Here is a 16,257-nt window from a genome sequence, read left to right on the forward strand (position 1 = left end):
TTTCTTGTTAGACATTGTTATCCCTTCCCATGTTTTCTCCCACTTCCCCTCCCCTCCTTCTTTATATTTACCTACACATGCAGGAGTTTAAAAGGCAAAATATCACAAAGCTCCATGACCCAAAGATTGGGGTAGTGCTCAAACGTCAGTGCCACCACAGCCTGGAAGTTTTTTTTCTTTTTTTGCCAGTCCTGGGCTTGAGCTCAGGGGCTGAACACTGTCCTTGGGCTTTCTCAAGGCTAGAGCTCTACCACTTGAGCCTCAGCAGCACTCCGGCTTTTTTTTTTTTTTTTTTTTGTGCCAGTCCTGGGCTTCAGCTCAGGGCCTGAGCACTGTCCTTGGACTTTCTCAAGGCTAGAGCTCTACCACTTGAGCCTCAGCACCACTTCCAGCTTTTTTGTATGTATGTGGTACCAAGGAATCGAACCCGGGTCTTTGCGCATGCTAGGCAAGCACTTTAACCACTAGGCCAAACTCCCGGCCCACTCCGGCTTTTTTGTATGTATGTGGTACTGGGGAATTGAACCCGGACCTTTGTGCATGCTAGGCAAGCACTCTACCACTAGGCCAAACTCCCGGCCACTGGAAGTTCTTTTTAATCTATTCCAGCCTTCATTTTCAGAAAGATGTGATGAACACATTAGTCTAGTGATTCACTAAGGGTGATCCAGAATAGAGGATCCTGAGGCTTTTTTTTGTCAGTCATGGGGCTTGAACTCTGGGCCTGAGCACTGTTCCTGAGCTCTTCTGCTCAAGGCTTTCCCCTACTCCTTGAGCCACAGCCCCACTTCCAGTTTTTTTAGTGATAAATTGGAGATTTTTTTTTTAAAAAAAGTCTCTCATTAATGCCCTGTCTGGCTTTGAACCTTGATCCTCAGATCTCAGCCTCCTGAGTAGCTAGGATTACAGGCATGAGCTACTGTGCTGTTCCTGAGGCTTTATTAGGGAGATTTCCCCCCACCCCAACCCCCCTCCATTATGGGGTTTGAACTCAGGACCTCACACTTGCTTTCTTGGTGCCCTATTACTTGTGCCAGTCTCCAGCCTAGATTGTTAGTCTGGCATGAGCCACTAATGCCTGGGTTTCAGAGTTTGAGAAATCAAAATTATGTTTGTAAGAGAATTTTTATGTTCATTTTCTCAAGTCCAGTTTTTCCAGAGGCAAAGTCATTATGAGAGGGGATTAAAATAGAAATGATTTGTCTGGATTATAGACCAAAGTATAAAGCTAATTAGGATTTGAATTTACTATGCACACTGCTTATGATTAAAGGGTTATAAAAACCGCAAAGTTCTAAGACTGGATATATAGTTTAATAAAATATGCATTGATTTCGAAATTTCTCAAACCCACATGCATTTGTCATCTGCACAGGTCATACTTCCCCCCTCCCTAGTAGCGGCCTCAAAAAAAGAGACACAGACACAAGATTGTCATTCACTTTTCCGCATACTTTATTTGTTACAAACATACAATTTTTTAAATATAGACTGTAAAACTCCATTTGCAAAAGTCTGCTATTGTAAGGAGTGCACACCAGCAGGAAGGATTCTTAACTTTTTCTATGAGTTTTCTGTCAGTTTTGCTAGTTAGTGGTAAATATGGGACCCGCCATTTTACAGACCTGTCCGAAGCTGGCTGTATTCACATTGCTCTTTTGAAGCAGCCCTGCTTGTCTCGAAATTGTTCAGAATCTGAGCTTCAACCTACAGGCAGTGAGATCAACAGCCCGTCTGGACTCTGCTTTTGAACAGTTTTCAGGAAGTGTGATTTCTGGATGGGTACTGCACTTCACGGATTTGTTTGAATTGCCCATGCAGCTCTATGTTAAAGTGCATTCTTCTTTTCAAAAATAAGCAAGAGAAATAATCTTTTTACTCTTTAATTAACCAAGGTACTTAAAAAAATGAACTTTTTGGTCTCTCAGCAGATATTCTCAAATTGATCCTATCACTACAATTTCCATGTTCTATTTACAACATTTATAGGGTTCTGAGTGGAGGGGACCTTATAAAATGAAAGGTGCAGCTTCACTTGAAGCAGTAATCAGCTCAACAAATTCATACACAGGCATACACACTTGGCTTACAATGCATAAGCTTGTTGGTATTTACAGAGATTGAAGACACCCCCCACGCACCAAAAAACAAAACCAACTGACCCTTTAATTGCCAACCTACATTCTAATTGTACATTTAGATCAGGAAGCTGTCTCCTGCTATCAAGATTTGGTTTTCATTTAATTAAGTTCTGTAGATTCTCTACTAGAAGGACATGAGTCCACGCTTTGCAGTGAAGAGCTGAGTCTAACAATGGTACCGGTAGACTGAACTACAGAAAAATGTGTTATGCATAACTGTATTAGAAGACAGGTGATTTTTAAAAATGACTTTAGAAAAAGTCCAACAGGAAGAGAAAATTCCTATAATACAAATGTTCTAGGACTTCAGAAAACAGATACACTGATATAATCTTATTGATATTGATGCCATTGAAAAATAACTCAAATAACTTGCCTCCTACTGGAATGTATAAAACTACAGATTATAAAAAAAATGTGTCTATACTGACTGAAAGTCAGTTTTCAGACTTCATGTCCAATCTACCGGGTTTTAGAAATACAAGGATTTTATTTCTTGGTAGAACTTGGGTTTTGAACTCAGGATCTTGTGCTTGCTTGGCAAATATCCTATGACTTAAGTCACACACTCATTCCTGTTTTTGCTTTATTTTTCAGACAGGGTCCTTGTTTTTTGTTTTTGGCCCAGGGCCGGCCTTGGACCACGTCCTCCTACCTCTGCCTTTCTCAAACAGCTGGGATTACAGGCATGTATTACCATGCCTGGCTCCAGAGAGCATTTTTTATATAGAAGGGTGACTTGGGATGGGAAAAAAGATTTATGCCTATTATTAACTTAAAACAAAACCTCCAAAGGTGTTTAGTAATAAAATCCTGTTCTTCCTTTTTGTCTTTTGTACTTTCTTCTCCAAAGAAATGCTAAAAGAGGAAAAAAAGCAATCCACTTGCCCTTTTATTTCCAAGTATAGATTTTTACTGACCAGCCTGATCCTGTAACACAAGACAAAACATTATGCCTTTAAGAAGAGACAGTCTCAGCGAGTATTCTAGAAGAAAAAAAGCCACTGAAGAGATACTGAAGGTAGGAAAAACAAAACAAAATCATGCCTTCTGCAAAATGCTAGTGGCCACTGAATCTACTGCTTTCTCTCCACAACTCTGGGCCTTCATTCCACTGCATGCACACACAAAAATCAGCCCTCTCTTATCTATGTCAGTGGATAGTAGATGTAGCATGGGGGAAAATAAAATTTACTCCTGGAATAAAAAAATCTATTAATGAATGTTGGGTTAAAAATGTTCACTAGAGCTAGCTTAACTTCTAATAAAGGTGTGTTCTTTCTTTATTGTTTACTGTGGCATCTGCTCTGCTTTACCAGTTCTATCTGTCCCAATTGGAATGTCTAATTCCAAGAAAGCATGAGTTAGATTCTCAAGTGAGAGTAAAAGACTGAACAGAAGTGGTTATATGATTACATGAATAGCATATTCCCTACTGCACTAGGAAATATAAAAGGCATTAAAAAGGCCTTGCTTGGTTTAGGGAGACAGATAGCAAATGGGAGTCCCTAGGACAATAAATCTTTACAATGCTGATGCAATTTTATTTTACGTTTCCATTTTTTGAGTTTAACTTTCAGTACTGACAAGTGGATCGCATTTGTTCCAGTAAAGGCCTATTAAATCCTTTAGTAATGAAACTAGGTTTAAACTGAGGGCTGAGAAAATTACTTACACAATGAAGTCAGATATGACAATGGAAATTATCACACAAGAGTTCAGTTATCTAAAAAACTTCTGGGGCTAATATTAAAAATGAGCTAAGTTTTTTCCTAAATTAAAAGCACAGGAAACAAGGCTATAATTTGCCATTTCCACCTTGCATGTGGAATTTCAAAGGGGATATATGATGTGAGCTTTCTTCTTTTTTTGTCTATATTTTAAGGTAAACATGGTTCTTTTTTTCTTTTTTCTTTTCTACAAACTATCTCCCCTTTCCCCCCGCCCCCACCCTTACACCCATTATCCAGTACACTGAATGGGAATTGTAACTCTTTCGGAAGACAGCTAATTGATTTACAGTACTCTAAAACCAACCCTGAAAACTGATAATCTCATTCATTTACTGTAACTTCCGTGCTGTTGTTGACAGAAAAGAAAAAGTTACCTTAAGGCTCAAGGGAAAGTAACTTATTAAATTGTGAATGCAGCATTGTTTACTCTCCCATCCATTGGAAACTAGCAAAATGCATTCTGAATTAACAATACAAACTTTCTAACATTAGCAAAGATTTCTACTCTCCTGACATAAAGTTAGAACAATATTCATAAGCAGAATATCTAGGGGAGCCTGAGAAACCATGATCCACATCACACAGATTCTATGTATTTCATGATCAAAAAGTGCTTTATCTTTGAGAAATATGTCAGGGCTAAAATGGAAATATACAATGCAAAAAGCACTTGACACTTTTTCAAGTGATGTACAATGTGGAAAAGGAGCAAAAAGGCCTGTTCTCTGAACAGGCCTTACTTATGCACAAGACTTTTAAGGTGTCCTAAATTAAAATTGTTTTAAAGAATTCATAATAGTGGGGATTTCACTCCACTATATTTTAAAACCTGAGATTGGACATCAAAGCAGTCAACTTTGCTATTTATCAGAGCACTTCTGATACTTCCTAAGAATAGAAGAAAAGTCAATTGAATTAGCTTCAGGGTCAAAACATTAACTTTCCCCAATCAAAAAGGATACAATCGAAACATACCAAGAGTGTCTTACAAAGACTCTCAGCAAACAAGTCATTTTCACATAAGCAAAAAAGTCACTTCTCTCCTTCTCCTTCTCATTGATCAAGGCCACACTATTTTCAAATGAATATCTACTGAGAGATCAGTTGTGCATTGGACAAAGTACCATAATTGGGTTAAAAATGAAAACAAAATTTACAGTGAAGAATACTTATGTGCATGGCTTACACACTCTAGCTTCTTAATCTTATCCACCTCAAGAGCAAGGTAGATGCACAGTCACCACGTGTAGATTCCACTCTACACCCCTGTAAAGCCAGTCAAGGTCATATTTAAGCATCTTCAGCAACTACAGTGCCTGAAGTGTGCAGCCATTTACAGACCACTCAATATGAGGGCATTATTATAACCAGCCTCTTTTGCCCACAACCCTGCATTTTCAGATAAGACAAGATAATTGTTTTGTTTTGAGAAAACCGAAGCTTGAATTTCTTAAAAGACCTGCAATTTACTGCGAATTGACCCAGAGGTAACAAAGGAAGCAGGAGGTTAATGGCTGCCTGCACCAAAAGCCTCTCAATCATTCTGCAGTAAATAATTATGGAAAGTGACATGACAAGTAGCCATGTGTGTATCACAGCTACAGCCAGTTATACCAACTACATACCTCCAAACAGTTCCATAGGGTATTTGGGTTTTTGGTTTGCTTTTCAGTTTGATTTTTGGTGCGATACAGACTGACATTTTATTTGGTGTAGCATATACACTGAAACAATCTGCTCACCCAAGATGCCATTTCACTTGCTGAAATGGTAAGGGACAATAGAAACCTGAAGAGTAACATCTCTTCACAGAGACTGACTCCTGACTTGGGGAGGGGAGGGGCGGTTGGAGAGAGGGAGGGATTGGCTTATCTCTGTAGCTACAGTACTTTGAAATATACCTTCCCAATTATTTGAGAAGGAGTTTTAGTTCCTTCAAGGAATGTAACTATTTTCATTAGCTGGGATGTTTGCCAAATTTCAAAAACAACCTCTGAAGTGTTTGTAGTAGCAGCTAAAAACAAAAAAGTTAGTTGTTTCCCAGAGTTTGTAGAATGCTATTATCTAACTGGAACAAAGGCTATCTCCTTTAATAAGCTACTATTAATGAATGAATCTCCATGCTCTGCAGATCTCTATTGTCCCTAGTCACTGGAATGAGGATCAGTGAAATGCTACAATGAATCCACATCCTTCTGCAATCTTCCTACAGTGGAAGAGAGGCCATGAAACACCCCCTGCAGGAGAAATAAACCTCAGAGATTGGTTTAAGACTTAAAAACCCACCACTAGGACATTCACCACTTAATCTTACACAGGCAGGTCAAAATTTTAATATAAATTACTTTTGCCAACACATAGCTTACGCATTCTTTGCTCCTTTTTTTGGAGGATTCTCAAATTGATATCTAAAGACTTACATATGATATATAACTGTTATATGGTCTAATGACTAAGAAAATTTCTCTGGTAACCAAAGCTGATGCCATATATGGTAGTGTTCTTGGCATATACTCTATATGCCTCAGACCACTTCCACATTCTTTCTATTCAGCTAATTATAGCTTAGTAGCCACTGGTAAAGGATTGTGAAGACCCTGTCATTTCTACAGAATAGAAAGGCAAGGCTAGTTACTGCAATTCAGCCAAATAAAAAGAAAAGAAAAAAGATTAATAAACTACCCCCCCTGAAAAAGAGAGGTACTGCACCTTTGCAAAATTGAACTGGCTCACTGCAGCTGAGCAACAGAACCACCACTGAAGCAAGAAAACAAGTTGGTCTACACAAGAATTGTACATGGTTTGAAAATGAAAAAGTTACAGCAGTCAACTAATAGCTGCAACCTTAATTTTCATTGCTGCCTCAGAGTTGAAACTTAGACAGTTTCTGCAAGCCTAATGCTAGCTTCTCAGCTTCTTGACTAAAACTAGGAATTTGTTCTCCGCAGCAAAGAAACAAAACACTCAAAACACATAGGTAAATACAGCAGGACATTATTGAAAACAGCTGCCTTGTGGTACAAAATACAGTACAAGTATACGGATGTCATTAAAACATCAAAAATACTATTGCTCCCATACAATTTAGGAAACATTCTTTGCAACGGAGAAAAATTGAAGAAAAAAAAGCTTTAAAAAAACTTGTTTAAAAATTCTACTATGAATGATGAGAGTAGAGAAATAGTCTGAAAAGGGCACCAATGTTTGTGGCTCTTCCACTTTTTTGAACTTAAGAACAATAATATTCTCAATCAGTCTAGTTAAAAAAAAAAAGCCTAATTTTATATACACAAGTACTTCCCTCCCTCTCAGCCACAAATACATGAAAATGACCTTTTTGTATATTACTTATTTCCCAATAAATACAAAAAGATTGTATAGATTGAATACCAAAATAAGATAATAAAAAGGATATGCAATAAATTAAAAAGGCAGCTCAAATAAAGGGCAGGCATGCAGTTAAAAAAAAAAATACTAAGATTGTGGAGGTGGGGTTACTTGCCTCCTAGTTGAGAAGGTGTCACACAAAGAATACCTGAAAACTTTGGAAAGAACATTAGCTCCCATTCAATTCAAAGTTTCCTAGGTTTGTGACATTTCTAGAAATACCTTTTGATGGGGTGGGATTAACTTGATTAGTAAAAATCATTTCTACTGAAAATCCATTTAAAATATAGAAGAGGCGATCCTTGAAAACCCCAACTTTTATTCTTGAAAGACAGCTGGATAAACTGGCCAATGCCAGTATGTTGCAATTTCAAGATGGTAAAAAATGCTTCCAGGATATAGTCAGCATATTCACGTTCACCTCAGTTCCATTCACAGATGGATTTCAGCTTCCTGCGGGTGCACTGCTTGAATCAATCATTCATCCATCTCTTGCCAACTTTGATTGTGAGGTACTAATATGATGGATCAAGTTCTTAAAAATTTATTTTAAAAGAATAAACGATGCTGGAATTCTGGACCTGAGGATCTTTAGTATTTGAACAAATCCACAGATTAAACTGAAGAAGAATTAAGACTTCAGTTTTGGTTATTTCCAACTTCTCTGTGAGGATGTATATTCCATTAAAGCTCAGGCTTGTAGCCACACTGTTCCTTTTGCAGAAAAATCATCAAGTTTTACAGTTTAAAATGCAGCCAACCAGTGGCTGTAACAGCCGAATTAGCCGTAATTCACTGGCTCATATGGTAAAGCCATGGGATCTGGCTCTCATTCATACCAATGCCACTTCTTGGTAATGACCTCTACCTTTAGAGATCAAGGGAAGAACTTTAGTGAGCAGCAACCCATCCACTCAAAGAGTTTGCCTTGTGCTTTATGCCTTGACTTCTTGTGCCTACCTCAGCAACCCCCAATGTAAAACTGCTTTTATTCTTGGAAAGAAGTTTCTTTTTGCAAAACTTTAAAATTATTTTAGTAATGAATTCTCTAATTCAAGCATTGGCTTTTGAATTTTCGCATCCCGGAAAACAATTCTGCAAAGAAAAGACTCGGGGCCAGGTTCCATGCAAAACCATTAAAAAAAAAAATCCAATCTGTTTTGATTCGCTGATGGCTTCTTGAATTCTTATTTATCTTTTTGCCTTGTCCATGATTGTGTAAGTTGCATTCCTTTTCATAAACCTGGACTCTCAGGACTGGGTAACTGCAAAGGCCTCTTTCAAGAATTTCCATGAAGATCTCGATCCAAAAGGCTGATTACAATGAAGGTGAAAGAATAGACACTGCAGTGGCGAGGCCTGGAGAGATACTTTAGATTACCCAGGTACAACACAACTTCAACTGTTGTTCTCAGATGGATCTGGGTAAGTCAGATGTGTTTAGGAGCCCAGGCTCTGGAAATCTATTCCCTTCAGGATTATCCAGATGGGCTTTGGAACCTCGGATGGGAAACAAGCTGAGACTCTTGCAGGTGAGGAGGAGAAGCTGTTGTCCTCTCTTTGCAGGTTGCTGTCAATTTCTGGAACTTTACTACTTTTCTCATTGTTCATGACTGTTGTCTTATGGTTATTTCTCTTAACTATATTATTATTTTTTTAAATTTTGTTGTTTTTTTTCTCCCTCGTTGGCCTCCCGGGCTCCCTCTCCACTAGCTCACAGGGGAATGAGCAGGAATGGGAACTAGCCAAGGGGATGGGGGGAGGGGGTGGCGGGGTGGGGAAGGCCGGTAGGGAAAGCTGCCTTTTCAATCCTCATCCACCTCCTCGCCTTCCGACTCCTCGCCGCCTCCACTGCCTCCAGCACGACGCTCGTAAAGCTTATCCCTCTGCCGCTCCTGGATTTCTTTCATCTCATCCGCATACCGGCAGAAGGCGCCACCAAATTTGCCCCAGGCCTTGAAGGGCACAGTGATGGCATTGCGGTAGGACGGTTTCACCTCGCTCACGCGCAGGAACACTCCGTATTTGTTGCAGCCCACGTCGAAGAAGAAACGTTTGGAGTCCACCGTAATGGAGGTGCCCTCCGGGAGTTCCCCGTACAGGCCGCCCCCGGGACCGCCGGCGCCGCCTCCCGGGCCCCCGGCCAGCTCGTCGTCCTCGCCTCCGTAGTCGTCGATGAGCTTGGCCAGCGCGTCGCGGAACTCGATGAGACCCTGCGCGGGCAGCGCGATGGTCTGGCCGCTCTGCAGGCCGCCGGGCCCGGGGCCAGCGCCGAAGCCGCCGCCGCCGCGGTTGACGGTCTGCCGGATGCGCAGGAAGCGGCCGCGCTGGTTCTCCTTGAGATCCAGGTAGTACTTGCGGTTCTCGCGCACCAGGAACTCGCTCTTGAGCGCGCGCCGCGGCCCGCCGCCCTCCTCGGCGCCCGCCGCCAGCTGCTCGGGGCTGCTGGGGCCCAGCTGCGCGTAGTGCTCGATGAAGTCGCCCAGCGAGTCGCGGAACTCGGCCGCCACCGCCATGGACAGCGTGAGGCGGCTTTTGGAGCCGCCCGCGCCCACCTCGGCGATCTTCAGGAAGCGGCCCTTGGCGTTCTGCTTCACGTCCAGGTAGAAGCGCTTGTTCTGGATGTCCAGTCGCTTCGAGGCCAGCTCCTGCGTCTCCTGCTCGCCGCCACCGCGGGCCGCGGGCTGGAAGCCTCCCTGCCCGCCGCCGCCGCCGCCGCCGCCGCCGCCACCGCCGCCGCCGCCGCCGCCGCCGCCACCGCCGCCGCGCTCGCTACCGCTGTCGCCGTCCGCCATCTTCTCGGCTGCCGCCTCGCCGCCGCCCGCTGTGCTCGCGCCCCCGCCCTCCGCCCTGCGGCTCGCGCTCCGGGGCCCCCCAGCCTCGCCCGCCGGCTCCTCACGCGCTCCCGCCGCTCATCGCCGGCCGCCGCCGCCGCCCCCCATCGCCTCCGGGCCCCGCCCCCGCGGCTTCCGCGCAGTCCGGCCCGCTTCCGGCGCGCGGCTTCCCGTGACGTCGCCCCGCCCCACCCGCAGCGGCCTCGCGGCCGGAAGAGCCGCTCGCCACGGCGGCTGGCGCCGAGGTGACGTCACCGGCTGCGCCCGGGCCGCGCGGTGCGGGCGGCGCCTTTGCGTCCACCGCGTGGTCCTTTCCCTGTACCCTTCGGAATTCGTGTCTCTCCTTTCTACTGAAACCTAAGGGCACCCAGCCGCCCTCCGGGGCTGAGGACTGGAAGGGCCCCAGGCCATGTCCGCTCGGGCGCCCGGTGAAGAGTACGGGTGGCACCCGGAAGTGGGCAGTTGAGCCGCCCCTGGTTTGTGGCTCACGGGGGACGGAGGCACCCGGGATTCGGCAGACTGCTCCCGACCCGCGACGGGGTTGTGTGCAGACCTGAGCCTGATACGGGGCGGGGTAGCACCGGAAGGCCGTCTGCAGTCGGGATTCGTTCGTGATTAGGTTCAAGTTTTTTTTTCTTTTTGAGGGAGGGGAGAAGGGGGAGGGGAGGGTTCTGGGCCTTGAGCTCAGCCTGGACGCTGTCTCGGAGCTTTTTCTGCTTACGGCTAGCGCTATACCATTTGAGCCACAGCACCACTTCCTGCCCTTTCTGAGTAGTTTATTGTAGATAAGAATCTCCCGGGCTGGTTTCGAACCACGATCCTCAGATCTCAGCCTCCTGAGTAGTTAGGATTACGAGCGTGAGCCACCAGTGCCTGGCCGGATTCCCATTTGGCAAAAACCATTGAGATCGTATACTGAGCTTGTGGAAGAGTGGACTTCTCATTCAGGCTACCAGGAGGGAATTGGGGACCAGGTATATCTTCAGGGCTCACTTTTAGTGACCTATGTCACCCAAGCACTCACTTCCCAAGAATGCTGTCATATTATGAGTCCATCAAGGGATTCATACACTGAGTAGAGTCCTCAGATCCAGTTACTTGTCAGTGATTGGATTTACCAATTGAGGTAAAGGCTTGGTAGCCTTTAACACAAGTGCATTCTGGGAAGCAATTCATTGCTTATGAACACTAATCACAAAGCAATTCCAAAATATCGAAGGATCTCCAGTTCATGCAAATGACTCCCCTGCTCCTTGCTTGTTACTTTTTTGTTGTTGTTAGTCATGAGGCTTGAACTCTGGGCCTGGGCATTGTCCCTGAGCTCTTCAGCTCAAGGCTAACAGTCTACTCCTAGAGTCACAGCACCACTTCCTCTCCATACATTTGTTAACATAAATTAGTTGTATAAGGGATATACATAATGTACCTGGATCAGTCACCTCTATTACTCTCTTTGAAACTTATTATTATTATTTTTTTTTTGGTGCCAGTCCTGGGGCCTGAACTCAGGGCCTGTGCACTGTCCTTGGGCTTTCTCAAGGCTAGAGCTCTACTACTTGAACCACAGTACCTCTTCTGGCTTTTTCTGTGTATGTGGTATTGAGGAATTGAACTCAGGCCTTCGTGCATGCTAGGCAAGCACTCTACCACTAGACCAAACTCTCAGCCCTTATTTTTTTATTTTTTATTTTTGGTGGTTAACTGGAGACAGTCTCGGGGACTTTCCTGCCCGGGCTGACTTTAAACTTCAATTCTTAGATCTTAGCCTTCTGCATAGCTAGGGTTTTAAACATGAGTCACTGGTGCCTGGGTTCTGAGACTTTTTTTATTCTTAAATATATGACTACATGTTTATAACACTAGTTTATTTAGAATATACTTTTATGTATGGTATGAAGTGAAGAATCCAAAAAATTTCCTTCAAATGATTAAACAATTGTCCTGGTACTATTTATTGAAGAATCCTTCAAGGATGGATTTTAACAGGTGGACATGATGGGGTTAGGTTATTTTTTTGTTACTGGGAACAGATGTCCCCAAATGGTGAGAAGTGCAAGTTTGGCTGGAGTCCAGTGTTTGTGAGGAGTGGGTGGTGAAAAATGGACTCAAGACAGCTGGCCTAAACTTGTGAGCTTCCAGAGTTGTGAGCAGGGCCATTGGACTCCATTGCAATGTGAACAGGCCAGGTGCATGTGGCTCACTGTAACCCTAGTTAACCGGAAGGTTGAGCCCTCAGGATGGAAGCCGTCTGCAAAATTCTTATCTCAGATTAACCACCAAAAAGCCAGAAGTGGAGCTGTGGCTCAAGTGGTAGACTGCTGGCAAAAAGGCTCAGGGACAGCTGGGCGCTGGTGACTCACACCGAAAGACCATGAGATTCAATCTCCAATTCACTATCTCAAAAAATGGACGTGGAGAGCAGAGTCTGAGGAGCAGGAGTCATGGCTGGACAAGCATTTAGAAAGTTTCTTCCTCTGTTTGACCAAGTGCTGGTTGAAAGGCATGCAGCTGAAACTGTAACCAAAGGAGGCATTACGCTTCCAGAAAAGTCTCAAGGAGAAGTATTGCAAGCCCTAAAGGAAAGGATGGAGCAATTCAGCCAGTGAGTATGAAAGTGGGTGATAAAGTTCTCCCAGAATATGGAGGCACCAGAGTAGTTCTAGGTGACAGGATTATTTCTTATTTAGGAATGGTAACATTCTTGGAAAGTATGTAGAGTGAATACACCACTGAAATGGCATCGTGTGAAGCTTCCCATTCCATGCAAGTTCTGAGATCTTACATCATGTAAATAATTTCCACATCTCCCTTTTATAATAAACTGATGGTAACTAGAAAAAAAAAAGTGGAAGTGGAACTCTGACTCAAAATGATAGAGCACTAGCCATGAGCATAAAAACTCAGGGACAGTGCCCCCAGTGCCCAGGCTCTGACTTCAAGCCCTAGGAGGGGTTGGGGGTGGAGAGAGAAGAGGGCACAGGGAAGAATAAGAGCCAGGTACCAGTGGCTCAGAATTAAAACTAAAAAGTTTCTGCACACAGGGCCCCGGGAGTTTGGCCTAGTGGTAGAGTGCTTGCCAAGCATGCACAAAGACCCTGGCTCGACTCCTGGGTAATACATACATAGAAAAAGCCAGAAGTGGTGCTGTGGCTCAAGTGGTAGAGCTCTGGCCTTGAGAAAGCCCAAGGGCAGTGCTCAGGCCCTGAGCTCAAGACCCAGGACTAGCAAGAAAAAAAAAAAAGTTTCTGCACAGCTAAGGACATAGTTACTAAGCTAAAAAGACATGTTGGAGAATAGGATATCTTTACTAGCTATATATCCAACGGTCTTCTTTCTTTTTTTTTTTTTGTCCATCATGGGGCTTGAATCTGGGCCTGGGCACTGTTCCTGGGTTCTTTAGTTCAAGGCTACCACCCTACTCCTTGAGTTTTCTAGTGGTTAATTGGAGATAAAAGTCTCATGGTCTTTAGTGCCTGGACTGGCTTTGAACCGTGATCCTCAGATCTCAGCCTCCTGAGTAGCTAGAATTATAGGCATGAGCCACCTGGCTCCAACAAGGGTCTTATATTCAGGATATACAAGGAGCTTTAGAAAAAAAAAGCCTCACCTCAAATCAATAACTAAATAAATGGGCAAAGTAGCTAAATAGCTTTCTCACAAGAAGTGAAAATGGTCAATAAACACCTGAGGAGAAGCTCAATATCCCTTGCCATAAAAGAAATGTAAATCAAAGCAATATTGAGATTCTATCTCAACACAGTAATACAAACAACCAGGGTTTGGGAATGTGGCCCAGTGGTAGAGTGGTTGCCTAGCAGGCATGAAGTCCTGGGTTCAATCAGTACCACATACACAGAAAAAGCTGGAAGCAGCTCTGCGGCTTAAATAGTAGAAGGCTAACCTTGAGCAAAACAAGCTCAGGGGCAGTGACCAGAGTTTTGAGTTCAAGCCCCAGGACTGGCTAAAAAGAAAAAAAGGGAAGGAAAAACCCCGCTGGGAGAATGGCCTAGTGGTAGAGTGCTCATTGCTCATCTAGTATGCATGAAGCCCTGGGTTTGATTCCTTAGTAACACACACACATGGAGAAAAACCAGAAGTGGTGCTATGGCTCAAATTGTTAGGCATTAGTCTTGAGAAAAGCTCAAGGACAGTGCTCAGGCCATGAGTTCAAGCCTCAGGATTGGCAAAAAAAAACAACAACAACAAACAAAAGAGTGGCTGGGCTTTGGTGGCTTACTCTGTAATCCTAGCGGCTCAGGAGGCTGAGATCTGAGGATCAAGGTTCAAAGCCAGCCCAGGCACAAAAGAACCTGAGACTTTTATCTCCAATTAACCTCCAGGAAATGGGAAGTGAGACTTGGCCCAAGGGCAGGGAGGTAGCCTTGAGCTGAAGAGCTCAGGGACAGTGCCCAGGCTGAGCTCAAGCCCTTTGACCCACACACAGACAAAAGGACTACTTCCCCAGAAGACTGAACTGGGGGTTTGGAAGCAAGTTCAGTTGGTACAATATTAGCTAGTGAGCAAAAGTGTCAGGTACTGAGTTTGTGTCATGTTTTTTTCTTTTCTTTTTTTGAGTCATGGTTTTTCAACTACAAAAAAAAAGAAAAACCAAAACGCACCAACAACAAACCGGGTGCGATGGCTCACGCCTATAATCCTAGCTACCCAGGAGGCTGATTTCTGAGGATCACGGTTCAAAGCCAGCCCTGGCACTGAAGTCCAAGAGATTCTTATCTCCAATTAATCACTAAAAAATGGGAAGTGGGGCTGTAGCTCAGGAGTAGGATGGTAGCCTTGAGCTGAAGAGCTCAGGGACAGTGCCCAGGCCCACAGTTCAAGCCCCAAGACCACAAACAAAACCCAAAACTAACAACAACAAACCCTCAATCCTCAAATCTCAACCTCCTCAATAGTTAGAATTACCAGCTTAAGCCACCAGCACCCAGTTTAGTAACGTTACCTCATTGTTGGTGGTGATTGTGGGGCTTAAACTCAGGGCCTGAGCTCTTTTGCTCAAGGCTAGTGCTCCACCACTTTGAGTCATAGCACCACTTCCGGTTTTCTGATGATTGATTGGAGATAACAGTCTGATGGGCTTTCCTGCCTTTGAACCTCAATCCTTAGATCTCAGCCTCCTGAGTAACTAGTATTACAGGCCTGGGCCACCAGTGCTTGTTGTTATAAACATTTAAACAAAGAAACAGGCTAGAGAGATCTGACAGTGACTGGGAAAGAAGGAAGCCTGGCGATTCTTTGTCGATAGGACTCAGAAACCACACAAGGTTTCCACTAAGAATGTGGAACATGATTTTGAGGTGAGTAAACTGTTGTCTCAAAACAGGCTGACCTTAGCAGACAACACTTATAGGAAGCATGAGCCCTTTAAATAAAGATAGCCAGCTCTGAACTAAGACTTTCACAGGCCCTGGATGCTTTACCTAGAACTCTTCCCAAAGTAACTCACAGTCTATAGAACACAACTGAGTTGCTGCTTTGGTATATCTAGAACCTAAAAGTATTTTCCCAGTTTTATTTCTTCTTTTATCCCCAGCTTTTAAGCAAATGGAACATGAATGACAGTAGATCTAATAATTGGCATGATAAATTTAGGGAGCTTACTCAGTGCCTGAGGGGAGATAGCCCATTGGCTATGGACCCAGGGAGCAAGTGGTAGAGATGTAGGTTGGGGACCTGCCCACAGACGGGTGGTTTAGACATCAGACTCCTTGGTGGTTGTGTGAAGTCAGAGACAGGTGACCAGGATAACGAGAAAGGCATCAGGTAACTGGAGGTGGCAGGTGACAGTTCATGCTGAGTTATATTTCAGCCTCTCACATGTCTTGGAAACATGCCACAAATCACACAGCTCTTAGAAGACAGAGACTGGAATTCAAGTCTTTCCCTTCTAAATACTGTGTCTTTGACCCTGACCTACTTTGGGATTGGGGGTGGGGATAGAAGCCAGATGTCAAATTCCTCACAAGTGAATGTGTGGGCAGGAAGTATGGTTTAAGAAACAAATGATGGTGGGGGTAGGGTGGAGGGAAATGGAGACCAAGACATGAGAAAGGGTATCAATGTATGTGAAGTAATGCACCTTCTATCTGGTAAATATAATGTAACCCTTCTATTAATTACAATAAAAAAATATATGAGAAAAAA

At 43.9% G+C, this 16,257-nt stretch overlaps 1 protein-coding gene and 1 pseudogene across 1 annotated transcript; one reads left to right on the plus strand and one right to left on the minus strand.

Moving 5' to 3' along the window:
- Window positions 1-1,779: 1,779 nt before the first annotated feature.
- On the minus strand, window positions 1,780-10,206 carry Purb (purine rich element binding protein B). Its single transcript, XM_090332513.1, has one exon. The coding sequence runs from the start codon at window positions 10,054-10,056 to the stop codon at window positions 9,067-9,069; it is 990 nt and encodes a 329-aa protein (XP_090188639.1). The 5' UTR covers window positions 10,057-10,206; the 3' UTR covers window positions 1,780-9,066.
- A 552-nt stretch (window positions 10,207-10,758) lies between these two features.
- LOC150062704 (10 kDa heat shock protein, mitochondrial pseudogene) lies at window positions 10,759-14,292 on the plus strand (annotated as a pseudogene).
- Window positions 14,293-16,257: the final 1,965 nt, after the last annotated feature.

This window comes from Megascapheus bottae, chromosome 5 (genome assembly GCF_031878675.1).
Source record: "Megascapheus bottae isolate mThoBot1 chromosome 5, mThoBot2.hap1, whole genome shotgun sequence".
NCBI classification, from domain to species: domain Eukaryota; kingdom Metazoa; phylum Chordata; class Mammalia; order Rodentia; family Geomyidae; genus Megascapheus; species Megascapheus bottae.